The sequence below is a fragment of the Penicillium verhagenii genome (genome assembly GCF_028828195.1).
Source record: "Penicillium verhagenii strain IBT 33310 chromosome Unknown utg000003l_segment0_segment0, whole genome shotgun sequence".
Classification (NCBI taxonomy): domain Eukaryota; kingdom Fungi; phylum Ascomycota; class Eurotiomycetes; order Eurotiales; family Aspergillaceae; genus Penicillium; species Penicillium verhagenii.
This window is the reverse complement of record NW_026643167.1, coordinates 3,776,149-3,791,026: the sequence shown is the minus strand read 5'-3', so window position 1 is coordinate 3,791,026 and position 14,878 is coordinate 3,776,149. Positions and strand designations below refer to the sequence as shown.

The 14,878-nt window shown below is 47.2% G+C and overlaps 7 protein-coding genes across 7 annotated transcripts; 2 read left to right on the top strand and 5 right to left on the bottom strand.

The window, feature by feature from the left end:
• Nucleotides 1-186: 186 nt before the first annotated feature.
• N7466_002778 (uncharacterized protein) lies at nt 187-2,330 on the bottom strand (the record flags this gene model as incomplete). The annotated part of the gene is made up of 2 exons (XM_057162176.1): nt 187-1,892; nt 1,967-2,330. 2 exons carry the CDS (start codon nt 2,328-2,330, stop codon nt 187-189), a joined length of 2,070 nt encoding a protein of 689 aa, XP_057025461.1.
• Nucleotides 2,331-2,922: 592 nt separating this feature from the next.
• On the bottom strand, nt 2,923-3,841 carry N7466_002777 (uncharacterized protein; the record flags this gene model as incomplete). The annotated part of the gene is made up of 4 exons (XM_057162175.1): nt 2,923-3,288; nt 3,343-3,480; nt 3,542-3,570; nt 3,667-3,841. The coding sequence occupies 4 exons, from the start codon at nt 3,839-3,841 to the stop codon at nt 2,923-2,925; spliced, it is 708 nt and encodes a 235-aa protein (XP_057025460.1).
• A 1,055-nt stretch (nt 3,842-4,896) lies between these two features.
• N7466_002776 (Frag1/DRAM/Sfk1 family protein) lies at nt 4,897-5,880 on the bottom strand (the record flags this gene model as incomplete). The annotated part of the gene is made up of 5 exons (XM_057162174.1): nt 4,897-5,033; nt 5,095-5,300; nt 5,368-5,610; nt 5,687-5,768; nt 5,826-5,880. 5 exons carry the CDS (start codon nt 5,878-5,880, stop codon nt 4,897-4,899), a joined length of 723 nt encoding a protein of 240 aa, XP_057025459.1.
• An 858-nt stretch (nt 5,881-6,738) lies between these two features.
• Nucleotides 6,739-7,539, bottom strand: N7466_002775 (SGNH/GDSL hydrolase family protein; the record flags this gene model as incomplete). The annotated part of the gene is made up of 1 exon (XM_057162173.1): nt 6,739-7,539. One exon carries the CDS (start codon nt 7,537-7,539, stop codon nt 6,739-6,741), a length of 801 nt encoding a protein of 266 aa, XP_057025458.1.
• Nucleotides 7,540-8,097: 558 nt separating this feature from the next.
• Nucleotides 8,098-9,202, top strand: N7466_002774 (uncharacterized protein; the record flags this gene model as incomplete). The annotated part of the gene is made up of 3 exons (XM_057162172.1): nt 8,098-8,212; nt 8,281-8,382; nt 8,547-9,202. 3 exons carry the CDS (start codon nt 8,098-8,100, stop codon nt 9,200-9,202), a joined length of 873 nt encoding a protein of 290 aa, XP_057025457.1.
• Nucleotides 9,203-9,292: 90 nt separating this feature from the next.
• N7466_002773 (uncharacterized protein) lies at nt 9,293-10,608 on the bottom strand (the record flags this gene model as incomplete). Its single annotated transcript, XM_057162171.1, has 2 exons — nt 9,293-10,381; nt 10,444-10,608. The coding sequence occupies 2 exons, from the start codon at nt 10,606-10,608 to the stop codon at nt 9,293-9,295; spliced, it is 1,254 nt and encodes a 417-aa protein (XP_057025456.1).
• Nucleotides 10,609-11,455: 847 nt separating this feature from the next.
• N7466_002772 (sugar porter family MFS transporter) lies at nt 11,456-13,037 on the top strand (the record flags this gene model as incomplete). The annotated part of the gene is made up of 2 exons (XM_057162170.1): nt 11,456-11,657; nt 11,710-13,037. 2 exons carry the CDS (start codon nt 11,456-11,458, stop codon nt 13,035-13,037), a joined length of 1,530 nt encoding a protein of 509 aa, XP_057025455.1.
• Nucleotides 13,038-14,878: the final 1,841 nt, after the last annotated feature.

Genomic DNA, 14,878 nt, shown 5'->3' with positions numbered 1-14,878 from the left:
AGGGAAAAATACCTTTGATATACAGGCTAAAAAGAAATGAAAAAAAAATAGAGGAAAATAAAGGAAAATAAAAGGAAAAAAATAAGAAAAAAATAATTGTATGCTTTTTGGTCGCAAACTCCTTTTATACCTTAAGTAACACATATTACATCAAAAGAAAAAGAAAAAATCATACTCGCTAGATGCTTATAGCTTCTGCAACAACAACTTGGCACCGCTGCTGGTCGGGCCGGCCTTCTTGCCCTCTGCGCCCGACGCCGAGGCCTGCTCCAGCGCCTTCTTGTTCTTCTTGAGAGTCTTAAGCAGCTCGCTCTTCTTCTCAAAGTCATCGGATTCAGCCATAGCAACAATCACGAAAACGTTGGCTCCGGTGGCCCACTCCACAATCTCATCACGGATTTGCTCGTAGAGCAGTCCGTGGAAGTTAAGTGCGGGTTCCACCTTCTCGATGGTCTTCTCGGCAGGGTTGAAGCGACCGCCTTGCACAAGTGACTTGAGCAGACGACCGACGGAGGAGTCTGGGGTGTCAGCCTTGGCCTTGGCAGCCTGGGCCACGGCCGCAAGAGCGGCACTCTTGTCACCGTCGGCCTCGAATAGAACCTCACCGATGACTTGACAACCGAAGGTGGTCTCCAACAAAGTCTCGGCGCGGGCAGCGATAAGCTCAAGCATAGTCGCAGATGCGGCCTTAACCAACTCCTCGCGACGGATGGAGGCATCCTTCTTGGAAGTCTCTTTACGGACCTCACGGACCTCCTTGAGGACCTCGTGGTCCTGCTCGGGCAGAAGCCACTTAACGCGGTCACCAGCGAAGGGGAACAGGATGGGAACACGGGCAGTCAGGTCGTTGATCTGGTAGAGCAATTCCTCGAGACGGGTTTCCGTGGGCTCGTTCTGGTTCAGAAGCTCGGGGAAGATGGCCTTGGAGCTCAACTTTGTGTCATCGATAACCTCGTAGGCGGCAAGCAAGACCATGTGACCGTTCATATCACCAGCCATGGCCTTGATGGTATCGCGGTAGAAACGCAAAAGCAGCTTGCGGTCCTTGGCATTGGCATAGGCCAGGGTCAAGCTCATCAGGCGGGAACCGGACTTAGTGAAAGCCATGTTCTTCGCCAAATCACCTTCCTCGTCGCCCTTCAGCATCTCAATGAACTCATTCGCCTCAGTGCTACCAGGCTTGGTGGCAAGGAAGTATTCCAACATAGCATCGTGCAAAAGAGTGAATCCGGTGGACTTCTTCTGAACAAGCTGGTTGATCAACTCGCGCAGGAAGTTCATAATGGGAGCCCGCTTCTCCGGGTGGGCCTCCAGAATCTTGCGAAGATCAGAGGACTTCTCCTTGTCATCCTGGAAATGAATGAACTCGGGACCATACCACTCACGCAAGATTCTTGTGCGCTGCTCCTTTGTGGCGACTGTGCGGTAAATATCATCGAGAATCCAAGAACCCTCCGGGTGACGAATGAGGCGCTTGACATATCCGTAGAACTCAGGAATGATCAGATCACGAGTCTCTGAATCACCGTGGACAATTAATTTTCCAACCAAGAACTTGGCGTAGCGGCTCTGAGCCAACTCCTTGTAGCTTCCCTTCAATTCCTGGGCGATTCCCTTGCGCTGATCCAGGTTTCCGTATTTCAAAGCGGTTTGAATGATGCGCACAGAGTCGTGTTTGAAAACAAAGTCACGGACACGGCCAGTAATGATCTCGAACAGCTCCTTGATGAGCTTCTTTCTCTGCTCAAGTGGGACGTGGGACTTGCGGCGCAGCTGCTCCCAGAGTTTCTTGGAACGGGCAATCATATCGGCATTGGGCTTTGCGTTTTTGCGCTCCTGTTGGAGAGCCTTTTGCTTGATGTGGGACTCGCGAGAGGCATTCGCATTGGGGTCTGGAGAAAAAAAAAGCAGGCATATGTTAGTTTCTCGTCCGAATATTCCACCATGATTATTGTTAAAAACGTACTTCTGTTGGGTGGCTTCTCATCGTCTTTCTCCTCTTCCTCATCCTTTTCGATGGGCTCCTTCTCTTCGCTCACATCCTCCATATCAACATCCTCCTCGGAAATCTCATCAACCGCATCGAGATCATCGTCGGAATCCGAGATGTTGTCAATATCGAACTCGTCCTCGTCCTCGGATGACTCCTCCTTCTGGACCTTCTTGGAAGCCTTCTTGTCGCTCTTTCCAGACTTGCTGTCCTTTGACTTGGACTTCTTCACTGGCTCAGCGACCTTGGATTTCTTCGCGGGTGCGGAGCCCTGCTTGGTCTTGCTCCGCTTTCCATTGCGGTCTTCGTTGGCATCGACGGGGCGCTTGGTACCGGCCATTGTGTGGATGTGAGGTAGCGACTTTGGCTACGTCTCTAGAACCGGTTTATTAAAAAAAAACGTGGGTGAATATCCGAGCTGGTGATGCTCGGCGTGTTCGAGGATAATTTTTTTGATTTGCGGGCGGAGGAAGTTTTTTTGCCGTTCCATGGTTGTTTGCACGGTTTGCAGTGATAAGGCGGTTTCATATCTACTAGTGCTGCGTAGTTTATCAACAAGTGTACAGTAAATTCTAATCGACGTTGGTGTAAAATATCTGGTTTTATTCTATGCTTAAATGACTCTTGAAAATGCTTTCGTGTTCTCATTTGCCAGTGTACGTTATCCATCTATGAATAAAGATGTGCTGTCCGAGGGACATGATCTTGCAGCGATTATCATCACTCCGCATAAGAAAGAAATATACAAAATGCGAGTCCGCAAACGAAATTAAAATTTAAGCTGGTTTGACTCTTGCGGCTTCTTATCCCCATATCAGTCAGGAGCCTTGTGGCTCCAGGATATCGGCATAGAGCGAGTCCCTCCCCCAAGTAACCCAAAACGCCTCCCATAAATCAGAGCCTTATCGGCAAGTTTCATCAATCATTCAAGCTCATTCGGCATTAATCTCTGGGGTAGATGCGGCCACAGGCTCTGGTGTCGGCATAGAGCACATTTCCGATCCTCCACCACTCTGTCCACGCTTCCTGCCGGGCATGTGGAACCCAAAGGGTGTAGATTTACCGGATGATGGCGCATCGCCCGAAGAGTCGCCAAATCGTGCGAAAATACCCTTTTTCTTAGGCTTGGCTTCATCATTCAGGCCCACGTCTTCAAATATTTCCTCTTTCATAGCGTCGGGCTTTTGGAAGGTTGTGGTTCGCATGGCGGGTGATGTGACTCGGCAAAATCGGGAGTCGAGGGAGGTGCGGGATGGGACGGCATCAGGGTAGGTTACTGGGGCGCGGGCGGAAATGTCCTGCTGTTGTTAGTGATTTTGCGTCCCGGAACAGAAGGACTGGGCGTGCCATACAAAAGACCGACGGTAAGAGTCGAAGGATTCGCGCGATATTGAGAATGGTTCGTTCTCATCCACTAGGTCGCGATGATGAGACGACCGCGTTGATCCGGGATAGCGGGACCAAAAGCTCTGCTTCTCTGGTGGTGAGGGCTAGAGATCGTTTAGTTACTAAGATTCAATCGCAGAAAAAGAACAACCAAGGTTGTCATACTGGAAGATAGACGCCGCTGTCATTCACGACTGTTTTAACGATTAGCACAACCTTTCTTATTGGAAATTACTAGTAACGACCATGATGACCGTCTCAGAGCAAGACGACTAGGGATCAAGTCTTACCACTCAATTTGTACTCGGGGATATTGCCATCTTGACTTCCCCGTACCTCGATCGGTGTGGGACCAGGACGTTGGGGTTGGCTGGGCGGGTTGTTCTCGTTATTCTCGTTGAAGCCGTCCGGTTCCCCGCCATTGGGTTGGGATTTCCGGCCAAGGAAGTTGCGGAATGGGGCCATCTTGACAATGGGGTAGGGTCACGATGGGGGATTGGAAAAAGTGACAAAAGGAAAGCGGATGGCAAAGTATCTCCACAACTTCACATGATCAGGCCATGGTTGGGTGGAGGTGTATGGGGATAATGAACCGATCGTCCACTCCCGAGCAGCGGGCGCCAGGGCGCCGGGAAATCTACGTCATGTAAGTCCCTTTTTTGCCTCGAGGCTATGCAAATTGTAGTTAAGCACATTTTTGCCAAGTCATAATCCTTGAAATGAGGACACTACTGAATCTAGCGCGGGTTCATGCCAATTGAAGTCTGTTCTTTTTTTCTTTTACTTTTTTTCTCTGTCGATTCCATTTGTCGATTTTGAGGTTCGTGGTTGGCCATGGTTCCTGATATACTTTGGATCCGGACCGGATTTGGCGTCCTTGTACCTTGGAAATGGCAAAAAGAAAATTTCAGTCTTCAGGTTATGGGAGAAAGAGAGAAAAGGAAGTGTAGAATGAGTGAATCAAGCTCACGGGTATAGTCTGGTAATTTGAACTCGAAAGAAAAAGAAATATCTGACTTTTGTATAATTGAAGAGGGTCATATAAAGTAAACCGGTGTAAATTTGGTAATCTGTCATGGATAACCTAGTGGAAGGCTCACCGCCAAGTCCGCGCCCTTGCTTCGGTCAATTGGCCAGCAGGTACAGGTGCCTGGTACGAATCCTGGGGTCGTCATTTCACTCGCGCGAGTAATCCGCGATGCTGTCGGGCGCTAAGCAATGGAAATGACCCTTGAGGGAAGCAATTCTGCAGAGACATTTCCACCCTGGGATGGCGTCGCCAGAATACACCGTCCTGTTACAAGAAATTGGGCTACTTGGTGAGACAACCACATGTTCTTCTTTTTTTTCTTTTTGTTCTTATTTTCTGCACCCATCACCACCAACCAACCCACACCACATACTGTGTGTACTTACTTATTACCTCACTTTTGTTTCTTTTTCCATGTGTTCCTCATGTGATAGCGAATAGAGCAAATATATTTTTACAGCAATTAATATACAGAGAATTTATCTCTCAATCAAATCATCAGCCTCGAGTTCCTCATATCCATCTCCAGCTGTTGATATTCGTGTTTCGAGCTCGACTCTTTTTGTCCTGACGGTAGCAAATCGATGATAAAGGAAAGTATATAGCCAGTGAAGGTAAACGCAATAACTGGCAGAGCAAAGGTTAGTTCATTGTTAGAATCGTCTCAAACAGGAAGGAGCGCACATACCCCATTCGAGAATAGCTGCCGTGTTCTTCGCAATAGTGCCTTGCCCAGCAGTAATGCGAAATGCCAGAATGAAGGCCAGCTCCACGATGACAAAAGAAACCTTGATCATAAAACTCGCCATGAGCATACGTTTATTCACGCGATTGGATTTGCCCAAATAAAAATAGTCGATGCATATCACAGCTGCACTGATCATGTAGCCCGTCCTGCAGATAGGTACTAGTAAGTAACCGATCCTGCTTGATCACTGGGTCCTTTGAAGACAAGACTTACATGAAGACAGCGACAAAACTGTCGTGTAATATCAAATGATCGAGGTTGTCAAAGACAGACAGCATTACGAGTCCGAAGCTCCCAAAGATAGCAAAAAGGAATGAAAGGTACATGCATATCTTGTTGACATGTTCCTTGTGGTGTAAAAATTGGTAGAATGAGATGTTCATGAATAGCATCGTGATGATGCTTCCAGCCATGAACAATGGTTTCAGCTCTCGCGCGCCAATGTCAGAGATAAACCTACATGTGAGATGACATTAGTCCCGACTAAATAATAGAAGATGCACGGCCTTGGGAGGTACTGAGTAGTACTAACGGTATAGTCTGTCCAGGTTTCATTCTACCAAATCTTGGCTCGCCAAGGGCAACCCAATGGGTCAACATTGCAGAAAGCATCGCTGCAGTTTTTGGTTAGGATGAAGCTGTGACTACCGGGGAGTAATCATAGTACTTACTTAGCCATGTCGATGCAGAGATCACAGGAAAGACCCAGAAAAATTCGATCAACATCATGTGGTGATCGGGCAGCTCAGGCGCTGCCGACCTCAGCACGTTGTTGACGTGAGTATAATTATGGTGCGATGCGGAGGAGGGCCAAGTCCAGGTGCAAGTATGTTATGGACAAGGTCACTTGGGCGAACCTGCAGATTGGATCCGACTCCGAATTCCCCCCTCCAAATGATCAAGATGACGTTCTGGACCTCCTTGCGTTGATATGGGAACCACAAAATGCCGATCCTGATTTGAGAGGGTGCTACATTTCCTGTTCCAGCTTATAGTTTAATCGATCGCCCGTCTGATCGCCGGCGCAGAGTTTATATTCTTAAATGGACACGGCGAAGAAGAAATTACTGTCAATGGAAATTGCAATCTCAGAAATGAAAAAGGACTTGCGAGGACGTGAAATTTGCATGGCGTGAAACCGTCGGCGGATATTGGACATCTGGAAGCGTTGTGCAATCAATACAACCTGTGTTTGCAAATATGGGGATCGCACGTTTCTCCTGATTCAAGGGCGAAATATGTGGGTCACTGACGACAGAACCTCCAGAATGAGCCCCCTTTTCTTCTAGCTAAGCAATTGGAGTGACGATCTGTTTCGCATGTTAAAAATCTTTCCCCTTGATTAAGCGCGTACCTTACGCATTTTACCTCTCTACCCGGGTGTTCCTGCATGTGTGAGAACCTTTTATTCCAATACCCCACACTGAACGTGATGTGAAACCCATGCAATTAATTGCAAAACAGCTCAGAAATTGAAAAAATAGCGTAGAATTATCAGGATGACTCTAGAAGGGGCAATTTATTGAATTCGATCTCTATTACCAATCGACGTGGGTCCAAAATCGGAAATTCTCCTTCACTCAATTATAGGCGTGGTGTCTCCTTCCGAATTGTTTCAAGTAAAATGCCAGCAACTGCCTGCATTCCACCGAGGTTAGGGTGAAGGACAACTCCCCCCTGAGACATCCAGTTCAAATCAAAGCCGCTAACCCAGGGCTCCTGGCTACCAAGGGCGTGATCTAAGCTGAGCTGGTGGATAGGTACCCTTTCGCACCAGTCCGATCTCGTCGCTACTGCCATCGCATAAGCATTCTGCAGTCTCGACGCCACCCGTGAATGGTGGTCAATCCTCTCTTGATTGAAGGGGATGTCAACCTTAGGCTTTGTGCAAGGACCCAGAATAGCGAGGTATTCGACCACATAGATGCGCGCCTTGGGAGCCTTTTCATGTATCCTATCAAGGGTGTCGCCCAGTCTCTTGGGTAATGAAAACTCCTCGTCGAAGAGGGGGGTAGTCGTTGCTAGGCTTGCTTGGGAATAAGTCGCGTCTGCAGCGTCTTGAATCATGTTGCCTATGTAGCCGATGTCATTCCCACCGGCCGTGATGGTGATGATATCTGCATCCTCGGGAATAGACAGAATCTGAGGCGGGAACACGGCATCCGAATAAGCTGTGACTTGTGGCTCGGCTGTGATGTTCAGCAAGGTTGCGCCAGAGACCGAAAGGTCGGTGAGATCCGCGTTTAACTCTTTGGCTAGAAGATGGGGATAGTTCTGTCCTGAGCGCCCCGCAGCAAATGGCTTTATTTGCGGGGGAATGCCAGGGCCCGCGGCGAAGGAGCTCCCCACGCTCGCGATGCGGAGTTTTTTCTTCTCGGACGCCATCGTGAACAAAGCTTCAGAAGAGAGATTTTCAAAACGCCAGGAACACCGGTGTTTTGATCTTGCAGATCGTAATTTTTTTTTCTTTGTGGTCTCCTTTCTCTGTGGCTTCGGAGTTCTTTGAGGTCAATTTCGGAGGTAGAAGTTGATGCCGATGCCACCATTTGGCTCGGCAGCGGTCGCGGGGCGTGACTCATGATTCGCGTGTTTGTGTATTTGGATTTACTCGACAACCTCCAACCTTGACAGGCTTATAATATCATGGATCGCTCGAGGATGATTTGAACATCATTTTCTGAGCCTACTATGTTCAAAACATTGCAAAGTATACATACATTTTGCCATGTTACATGTACATATTGGGAGTTGGCTAGTATAAGCTGCCCGCCCGGCTTACATATAGCCGTCTTGCTCGGTTACCAGATGTGCACCCCGAGGCTCGGGGTAAGATACAGTGTTTTGAAATAAAACATATGCGATGTTCAAAATGTTTGTTTTTTGACTTGGCAAGTACTCATTCAATTAAATGTCAAATAAATCACCAGAAGCCTAGTATTATTCATGTCTTTTCGTGCCTCTCACAGAGAAGCAAACCCGGCGGATCTGACTTATCCCAGATGGTTCGGCGGCTCTGCTTCATGCTTCGCGGTGGTACTTTCACATCCTTTCGATCTTAGTGAGTTTCCAGAGCCTGTGGTCATTTAAGAATCGTGTCTTATTCCGATCAAAAATTGTTCTCTCCAGTCAAAGTTCGCATGCAGACGGTATCAAATGGTGCCAAAGAGGGCTTCATTCAGACTGGACTCCACATTATCCAACGAGAGGGAACTAGAGGCCTATACCATGGTGTGAGTAATGAACGCATAATCAGCAAAGCCTAATTCTCAAAAATACCTGCCAGGTGAACTGACGTACAAATCCCTAAGCTCTCTGCTGGTTTAATGCGATCAAGTTAGTAACCAGCCACATGCACAACTTCAAATCAGAGCCCCAAGACTAACGGCATGCAGTAACATATGGAACGTCTCGAATTGCTCTCTATGAAGAGATGAAAACGGCCGCAAAAAAAGCAGACCAGCCTCTCACAGTTCCAACGTTAGCTATAATGGCCGCAGCCTCAGGATTCACCGGGGCTATCTTCGGCACGCCGTCAGATATCGCCAACGTGAGGATGCAAAACGATCGCTCACTAGCGGTTCAAAACCGTCGAAATTACAAAAATGTATTCGACGCATGGATCCAGATGAAGCGCCATGAAGGTTGGAGGTCCTTCGCTCAAGGACTTTGGCCGAACTGTTTCCGTTCCGGGATTATGACAGCAAGCCAGCTGGCTTCCTACGATGCTTTCAAAAGATTGCTGCAAAGGTTCAGCAAGACAGAAGAAGAGAGGCCTTCAATTCACTTTGCTGCGTCAGTGCTGGCTAGTTTCGTTGCGACATCCATCTCGAGTCCCATGGATGTGATAAGAACCCAGTTGATGAGTTCCTCACAGAAGAGATCGGTCTTCAACATTGTGAGGCAGCTTTTGCACGACGAGGGCTTTCGGTGGCTATTCCGGGGCTGGACCCCGAGTTTTGTTCGATTGGGTCCTCAGACAATCGCTACATTGGTCATGCTAGAACAACACAAGCGTATATATCGGTTGATCAAGGCAGGAGAGTACTAGAACTTAGATATAAAGGGGCTAGCCATGTGGACTTGAAATGAATTGATTTTCGTCGTGAATAAGTCCGGCGTAGAGTAAAGTGCAATTCCACTACAGTTCTTGCTCAACTACCTCTTTGATTGCACAAGCCACATACCCGACATTCTTCGCATTCAAGCCACTCAGACTCATCCGCCCATTTTTCAGCATGTAGACATGATGCACCTCTCGCAATCTTTGAACTTGCGCCTCCGAGAGCCCGGTATAGCTGAACATGCCAATCTGTCGAGTAATGTGAGACCAATCACCCTCAGTATTGATCTTCTCCAACTCGAGCCTCAGGGCCAGTCGTATATCTCGGATGCGCGATGACATGGTTACCACATCTTCCTTCCACTGTGCATACAGCTCAGCATCAGAGAGAATGGTATTTACAACTCTAGCCCCAAACAAGGAAGGGCACGAGACTATGGAGCGAATCAATGCGATCAACTGTGTGTAAGCACCGCTAGGAGAAACGCCCGGAGGAGTGACGAGATGAAGTGCCCCAATTCGCTCCCCGTAGAGTCCAAAATTCTTGGAAAAGGACTGACAGACGAGCATTCCAAGCGGAGGATTTTCAATACCGCTGTTGGAACCGAAGAGTTTCGAGTAGAAGTGTCGAATGGCCCATGCATCTGCATCGGGATCACCAGACGCGAAGCCCTGGTAGGCACTATCGAAGACGACAAAGAGACGTTTCCTCCCCACGACATCGGCAATCTTGTCCCATTGGTCGTGAGTAGGGTCACATCCTGTTGGGTTATGAGCACAAGCGTGCAGAACCACAACATCATTCTCCACTGCCGAGTTCTCGAGCTCAGCTATCATTCTCTTGAAATCGAAAGTGCACGTTGAGATATTATGACAAGGGTAAAGCTTCTGCGTGGTGCCAGGGGCGGCCGTCTTCCAAATCGCATGGTGGTTATCCCAGGTCGGATCGGAGATGAATACGTTCTTTGAATGAAGAATCTGCGCACAGAATAGAGCAGCGAGGTGGTTTGCTCCTGTTCCTGCTACTGTCTGTACGGTGCAGATGTTGTAGCTGTCATGAATTTCGCTACCAAACAGAAGCGCCCTGGCCCTTTTGTTAAATTGGTCATGGCCAGAGATGGGGAGATACTCGTGATTGCCATGTTCATTGTGAAGAGTCTCTTCCGCCTAGTGGTTATTGTTGTCAGTTACCAAGGTTAGACGAACAGAACTGGGCATGGAAAACTCACGGCTTGAACACTTGGCAGAACCCATGGCTGGGCGTTATCATCACGATAGACACCTTGACCAAGATTGACTTTGTTTGGGAATTGGTCAGCGTTGTAGGTCCTGGTTACTTCAAATGATTCAGACAATGGTGCAACGTCCAGGTCGTCTAAGCGGTTAGGTGACATCTTGTAGTTGTGCTAGGAAGAAGGAACAGGGAAGGTGAATGGAAAGAAGAGAGAAAATCAAAATTCAGGCAAAGTTGCTTTTCAAACTTATCTAACTCAGGAAGGTACTAATAGAGTTGATGGTTACTCGTAGCTTCGGGAAGAGGCCTTGTTGCCGAAAACCGTCTCGGCAGCATCTCCACGTTACCGTATTCCAACATTAGCACTCACCGAGAGGATATTTGAGAGGAGATTTGTTCACTTCTGAAACAATTTTTATTCTTTACCAAAGCCAAATATGAACAAATTTCTTAGTCGGAAGAACGCAAAGCAAAAGAAAGGCGACTTGAGGCTGACCACAGTATCATCTACTATCCATTAGCCTTCAAGTTTGTCTAATCTACCATTGGAGTCACTGACGAGCCGCTTCCAAGGTTTTGCATGATGGCCACGTTGAGCTTTGTAACATCCAGATGTCCAGATGTCGCTGGCAGGAAGCTTGTGTTGTTTTGGATAAGAATTGAGAAATATAATGAGAAAAGGTTGTGCTTTCCCCGCATTTTCCATCTTCATCGGCTGTGACCCCACAAATCCCCAATCAGTTCCCATCCGGTTGGCACGGACAACGAACTTCCGTTTGGTTGCCCATCTGGGCTAATAGAGTCGGCTAAAACCCCACATATTACCACTGTCAAGCTCATGTACGTACTTCGAAGTCGGGGTAATGCGCTATGATGCGGACTGGAATAGTCCGTCTGAAAGTCTTTGACCCTGCATTCTCACTGATTATAAGAGCGTCTGTTCGCTTTCCCTCCAACGAAGCGATGGTTTTGCTATCAAACTTCATCACCGAAGCTAGATTGTCAGAATGGCGCCGTTTTGGGGCCTAAGGGGCTCAAGGCTACATTTGGCTATCTGGATAGAAGCTTGCTTCTGTGTCATGATCTTTGGCTACAACCAATCAAGTGCCGGAGGTGTCCTTTCGGATTCGACTTTCAACCTTCAATTCCCGAGAATGAACACACTATCAACAACAGGGTCTTTGCAGAAGGAGAACTCCAGGATTCAAGGTAGGTGAGCCAGCAGAGAAAAAGTATTCAAGCCACAGCTCATTGTGATTAGGAACGGTCGTCGCACTATATACACTGTTTGGAGTCTTCGGAGCACTGGGTTGCACCTTCCTTGGAGATATCTGGGGTCGTCGAAAAACCATTTTTCTGGCCAGTGCGGTTCAAGCAATTGGTGCCATCCTTCAATCTTCATCGTTTGCCTTCTCCCAGTTTATCGTCGGGCGGATTGTGCTTGGCCTGGGCACCGGAGGCATCATTGCAACAGTTTCAGTCTGGCAATCGGAAGTTTCAAAAGCAGAGAACCGTGGTGAGCATGTCTCTGCCTTTGGAATTTTCTGTGGGTCCGGCATCGCTTTGGCACTCTGGCTTTCGTTTGGCATGTCCTATACACAACCGAGTTCTGTATCATGGCGCTTCACCCTGGCATTCACCATTTTTCTTTCATTTCTTGTTTGCATATCCATATTTTCACTACCTGAGAGCCCTCGATGGTTATGCAAACGGAATATGTGGGAAGAAGCACGGGATACCCTGGGAATACTATACGACAAAGATCCACATGACGAGACAGTGAACAAGGAGATCGAGGACATCCGACTTTCATTGGATCGAGCAAGTAAAGGGAGCCTGGGAGCGATGTTCAAGATGGGCCCTCAAAGAGTGTTTCATCGGGTGGTCATTGCCGCGACTGCCCAGATCTTCTTGCAAATGACTGGAATCAACTCGATCACTTATTATGCACCAACTATTTACCAGCAGCAACTTCACTTTGATCAGACGGATTCGCGCGTTTTGGCCGCATCGTCACAGATAGTCTGTGTGATAGGCGCATTCTGCTGTGCCTGGACAGTCGATCGCTTTGGACGCCGGAAACTCATGATGTTTAGCGCCTCTAGTATGGCCATATGCTTTGCCTTGATTGCTGGCCTAACATCGCATCCCGAGAATGCGGCAGCTTTGAAAGCTGCTGTAGTTTTTCTTTATCTAAACTTCTTTGTCTATGTTCTTGGATTCCTCGGGATTCCATTCCTATACGCCAGTGAAATTGCGCCAACTCATCTTCGTGCAGCGACATGCGGGCTGTCAACTGCAATATCCTGGCTCTTCAACTTCTTGGTTGCAGAAGTCACCCCTTCTGCCTTTGATGACATTGGTTGGAAGTACTTTCTTGTGTACTGCTGTCTCAACGCATCGTTTGTTCCAGTCATCTATTTCTTCTTCCCCGAAACAGCAAAACGTTCGCTTGAAGAAATTGACGAGATCTTTGAAGCCTCAACGAGTATTCTTGACGCCGTTTCTGTTGCCCAGAAATTGCCAAGGCGACCTCTCGCGGAGTTTATGAGAGAAGAAAAGGCGGAGGTGTCCCATGTCGAGGCTTAAGATCCGGGCAGAGTTTCCTCCACCAAAAAGTGATAGCTCCAGTGGAAGGTTATACGGATCACAACGATACGATCTGTCCGTTCTAAGCCAGGTCAATGCGATAAACCGGCATGAGGCCCCGGAGGTCACTCAAGACGAACCAGGAAAACAAGATTTTCGTCTAAACCTGTCTGACAAGATCGCCCGACAGCCGAAGCTCTTTAATTATGACCGTATTCACGTCAAGATTCTACAATTTATTTCTAAGCAAAATCTTGACAATAAACATTGGGTTTTAAAATTGAATTGTCGTGCCCCCTCCACAGCATGAGCGCATGAGGCTCCCGTAAGGGAACCCTAGCAAAGCCATAATTTTTTGGGATAAAGGGAGACTCATTTTCTCTGCAGAGCCGGGAACGGAAGAAAGCCCATGAAGTGTATAATCACTTAAGGACAACCCTCAGCAAGCCGCGTACGGAGCCCTGGTTGAAAATTTTACATAGTATGTAAAACCTCTACTGATGATGTGAGGAGAAAAAGAAATCCTTCCTTGGGCCGGGGCGGCGGCCAGTATTTATACCATTGAAAAAAGTGAGTCTACGCTAGAGCTGATTGGGATCGGATAAACAATTCTGCCGAACCGCCGAATATTAGGTGGACTCCGGATTATCCGTTTCGGATTATCTCTTTCTTCCTCCCCGAGATGGATCGAGGAACAATAAAGAGTTCTCTTCCTAGTAATTTGAAATCAACACAATTTCTGCAGCTTGAACAGATATTTGCTTTTTTTCTGTCGCCAAGAATTAGCTGAGGCGATAAGCTCCAGGGCTTTTGAGAAAGGCAAAATACGAAGTATGGATCTTATGACCACATATGAGGCTTCACATGTTTGCTTGTACAGTTGTACTATGCAATAACATCCATGGATCGGTAGATCTCCCCCCGGCTCGATCATATTAATGCAGCGGAAGTCTACATACCGAGAGCACATGGATGTCATTTATCTTTTTTTCTCTACTTACGAGTGTTATTGGAGCAATTGAAATAAATGTATGGTTTAAAAATTTGACTAAGAAGAGGATGCAATGACAGCACATTCGGTCGAAATCTCGCAATCCTTTAGCCTAATCTGGACACGATCCTTTTTCTCCATCACCACCATAGTACTAAATGATATCAACTAAATCATTTTTGCAACTCATCTGTGAAACCGATTAATACATGTGAAATTTAAGAATCGATCGAAAATAAAAATATGTCGGTCTTTTACCGGAATGATTGCGCTTGACAATGTATGAAAGCAAATGTAGAACATGGAATGTGAGTGAACATCAGGCCTCGAGACGAGCATAAAGTGACAAACTCAGCAAGGATCCAGACCACGAGGAAGAGGCGAATGGTCCCGATAGCCAATGTTAGAATTGACCAGTAAAACATCTAGCTTACCAGACCTTCGATGTTCAAACCCCATGCATTGCCAATGCCGGAATTCACCCGTCGTAAGTCTCGCGGAAGATATAATAGATGGAGACGATTGCGCCATAACACCACCCCCTCACCCCTGTAAAAAGACCTTTAAAGTACATCCTTGTAGCTGGGATTTGAAAAAGAAGTCGGGTTCTGTACATTGTACAGGTCCAAATGTACTAGTAGGTTCAAACTTGGAAATAATATTCGTTTCGTTTCGTTATGTTCTAGAGAAATAGTTTACTGGGAGACCAAATTCTCAAATCCTTTGGGGAAAAAAGACTATTTACCATCTTATCTTTTAAGCTTATTATGTATACAATTAGAAAAGCTAAACCTGCTAGGACCAGTGACGTGATCAAGATCAGCAATGGGGTCATGTCTGTCATATTCTT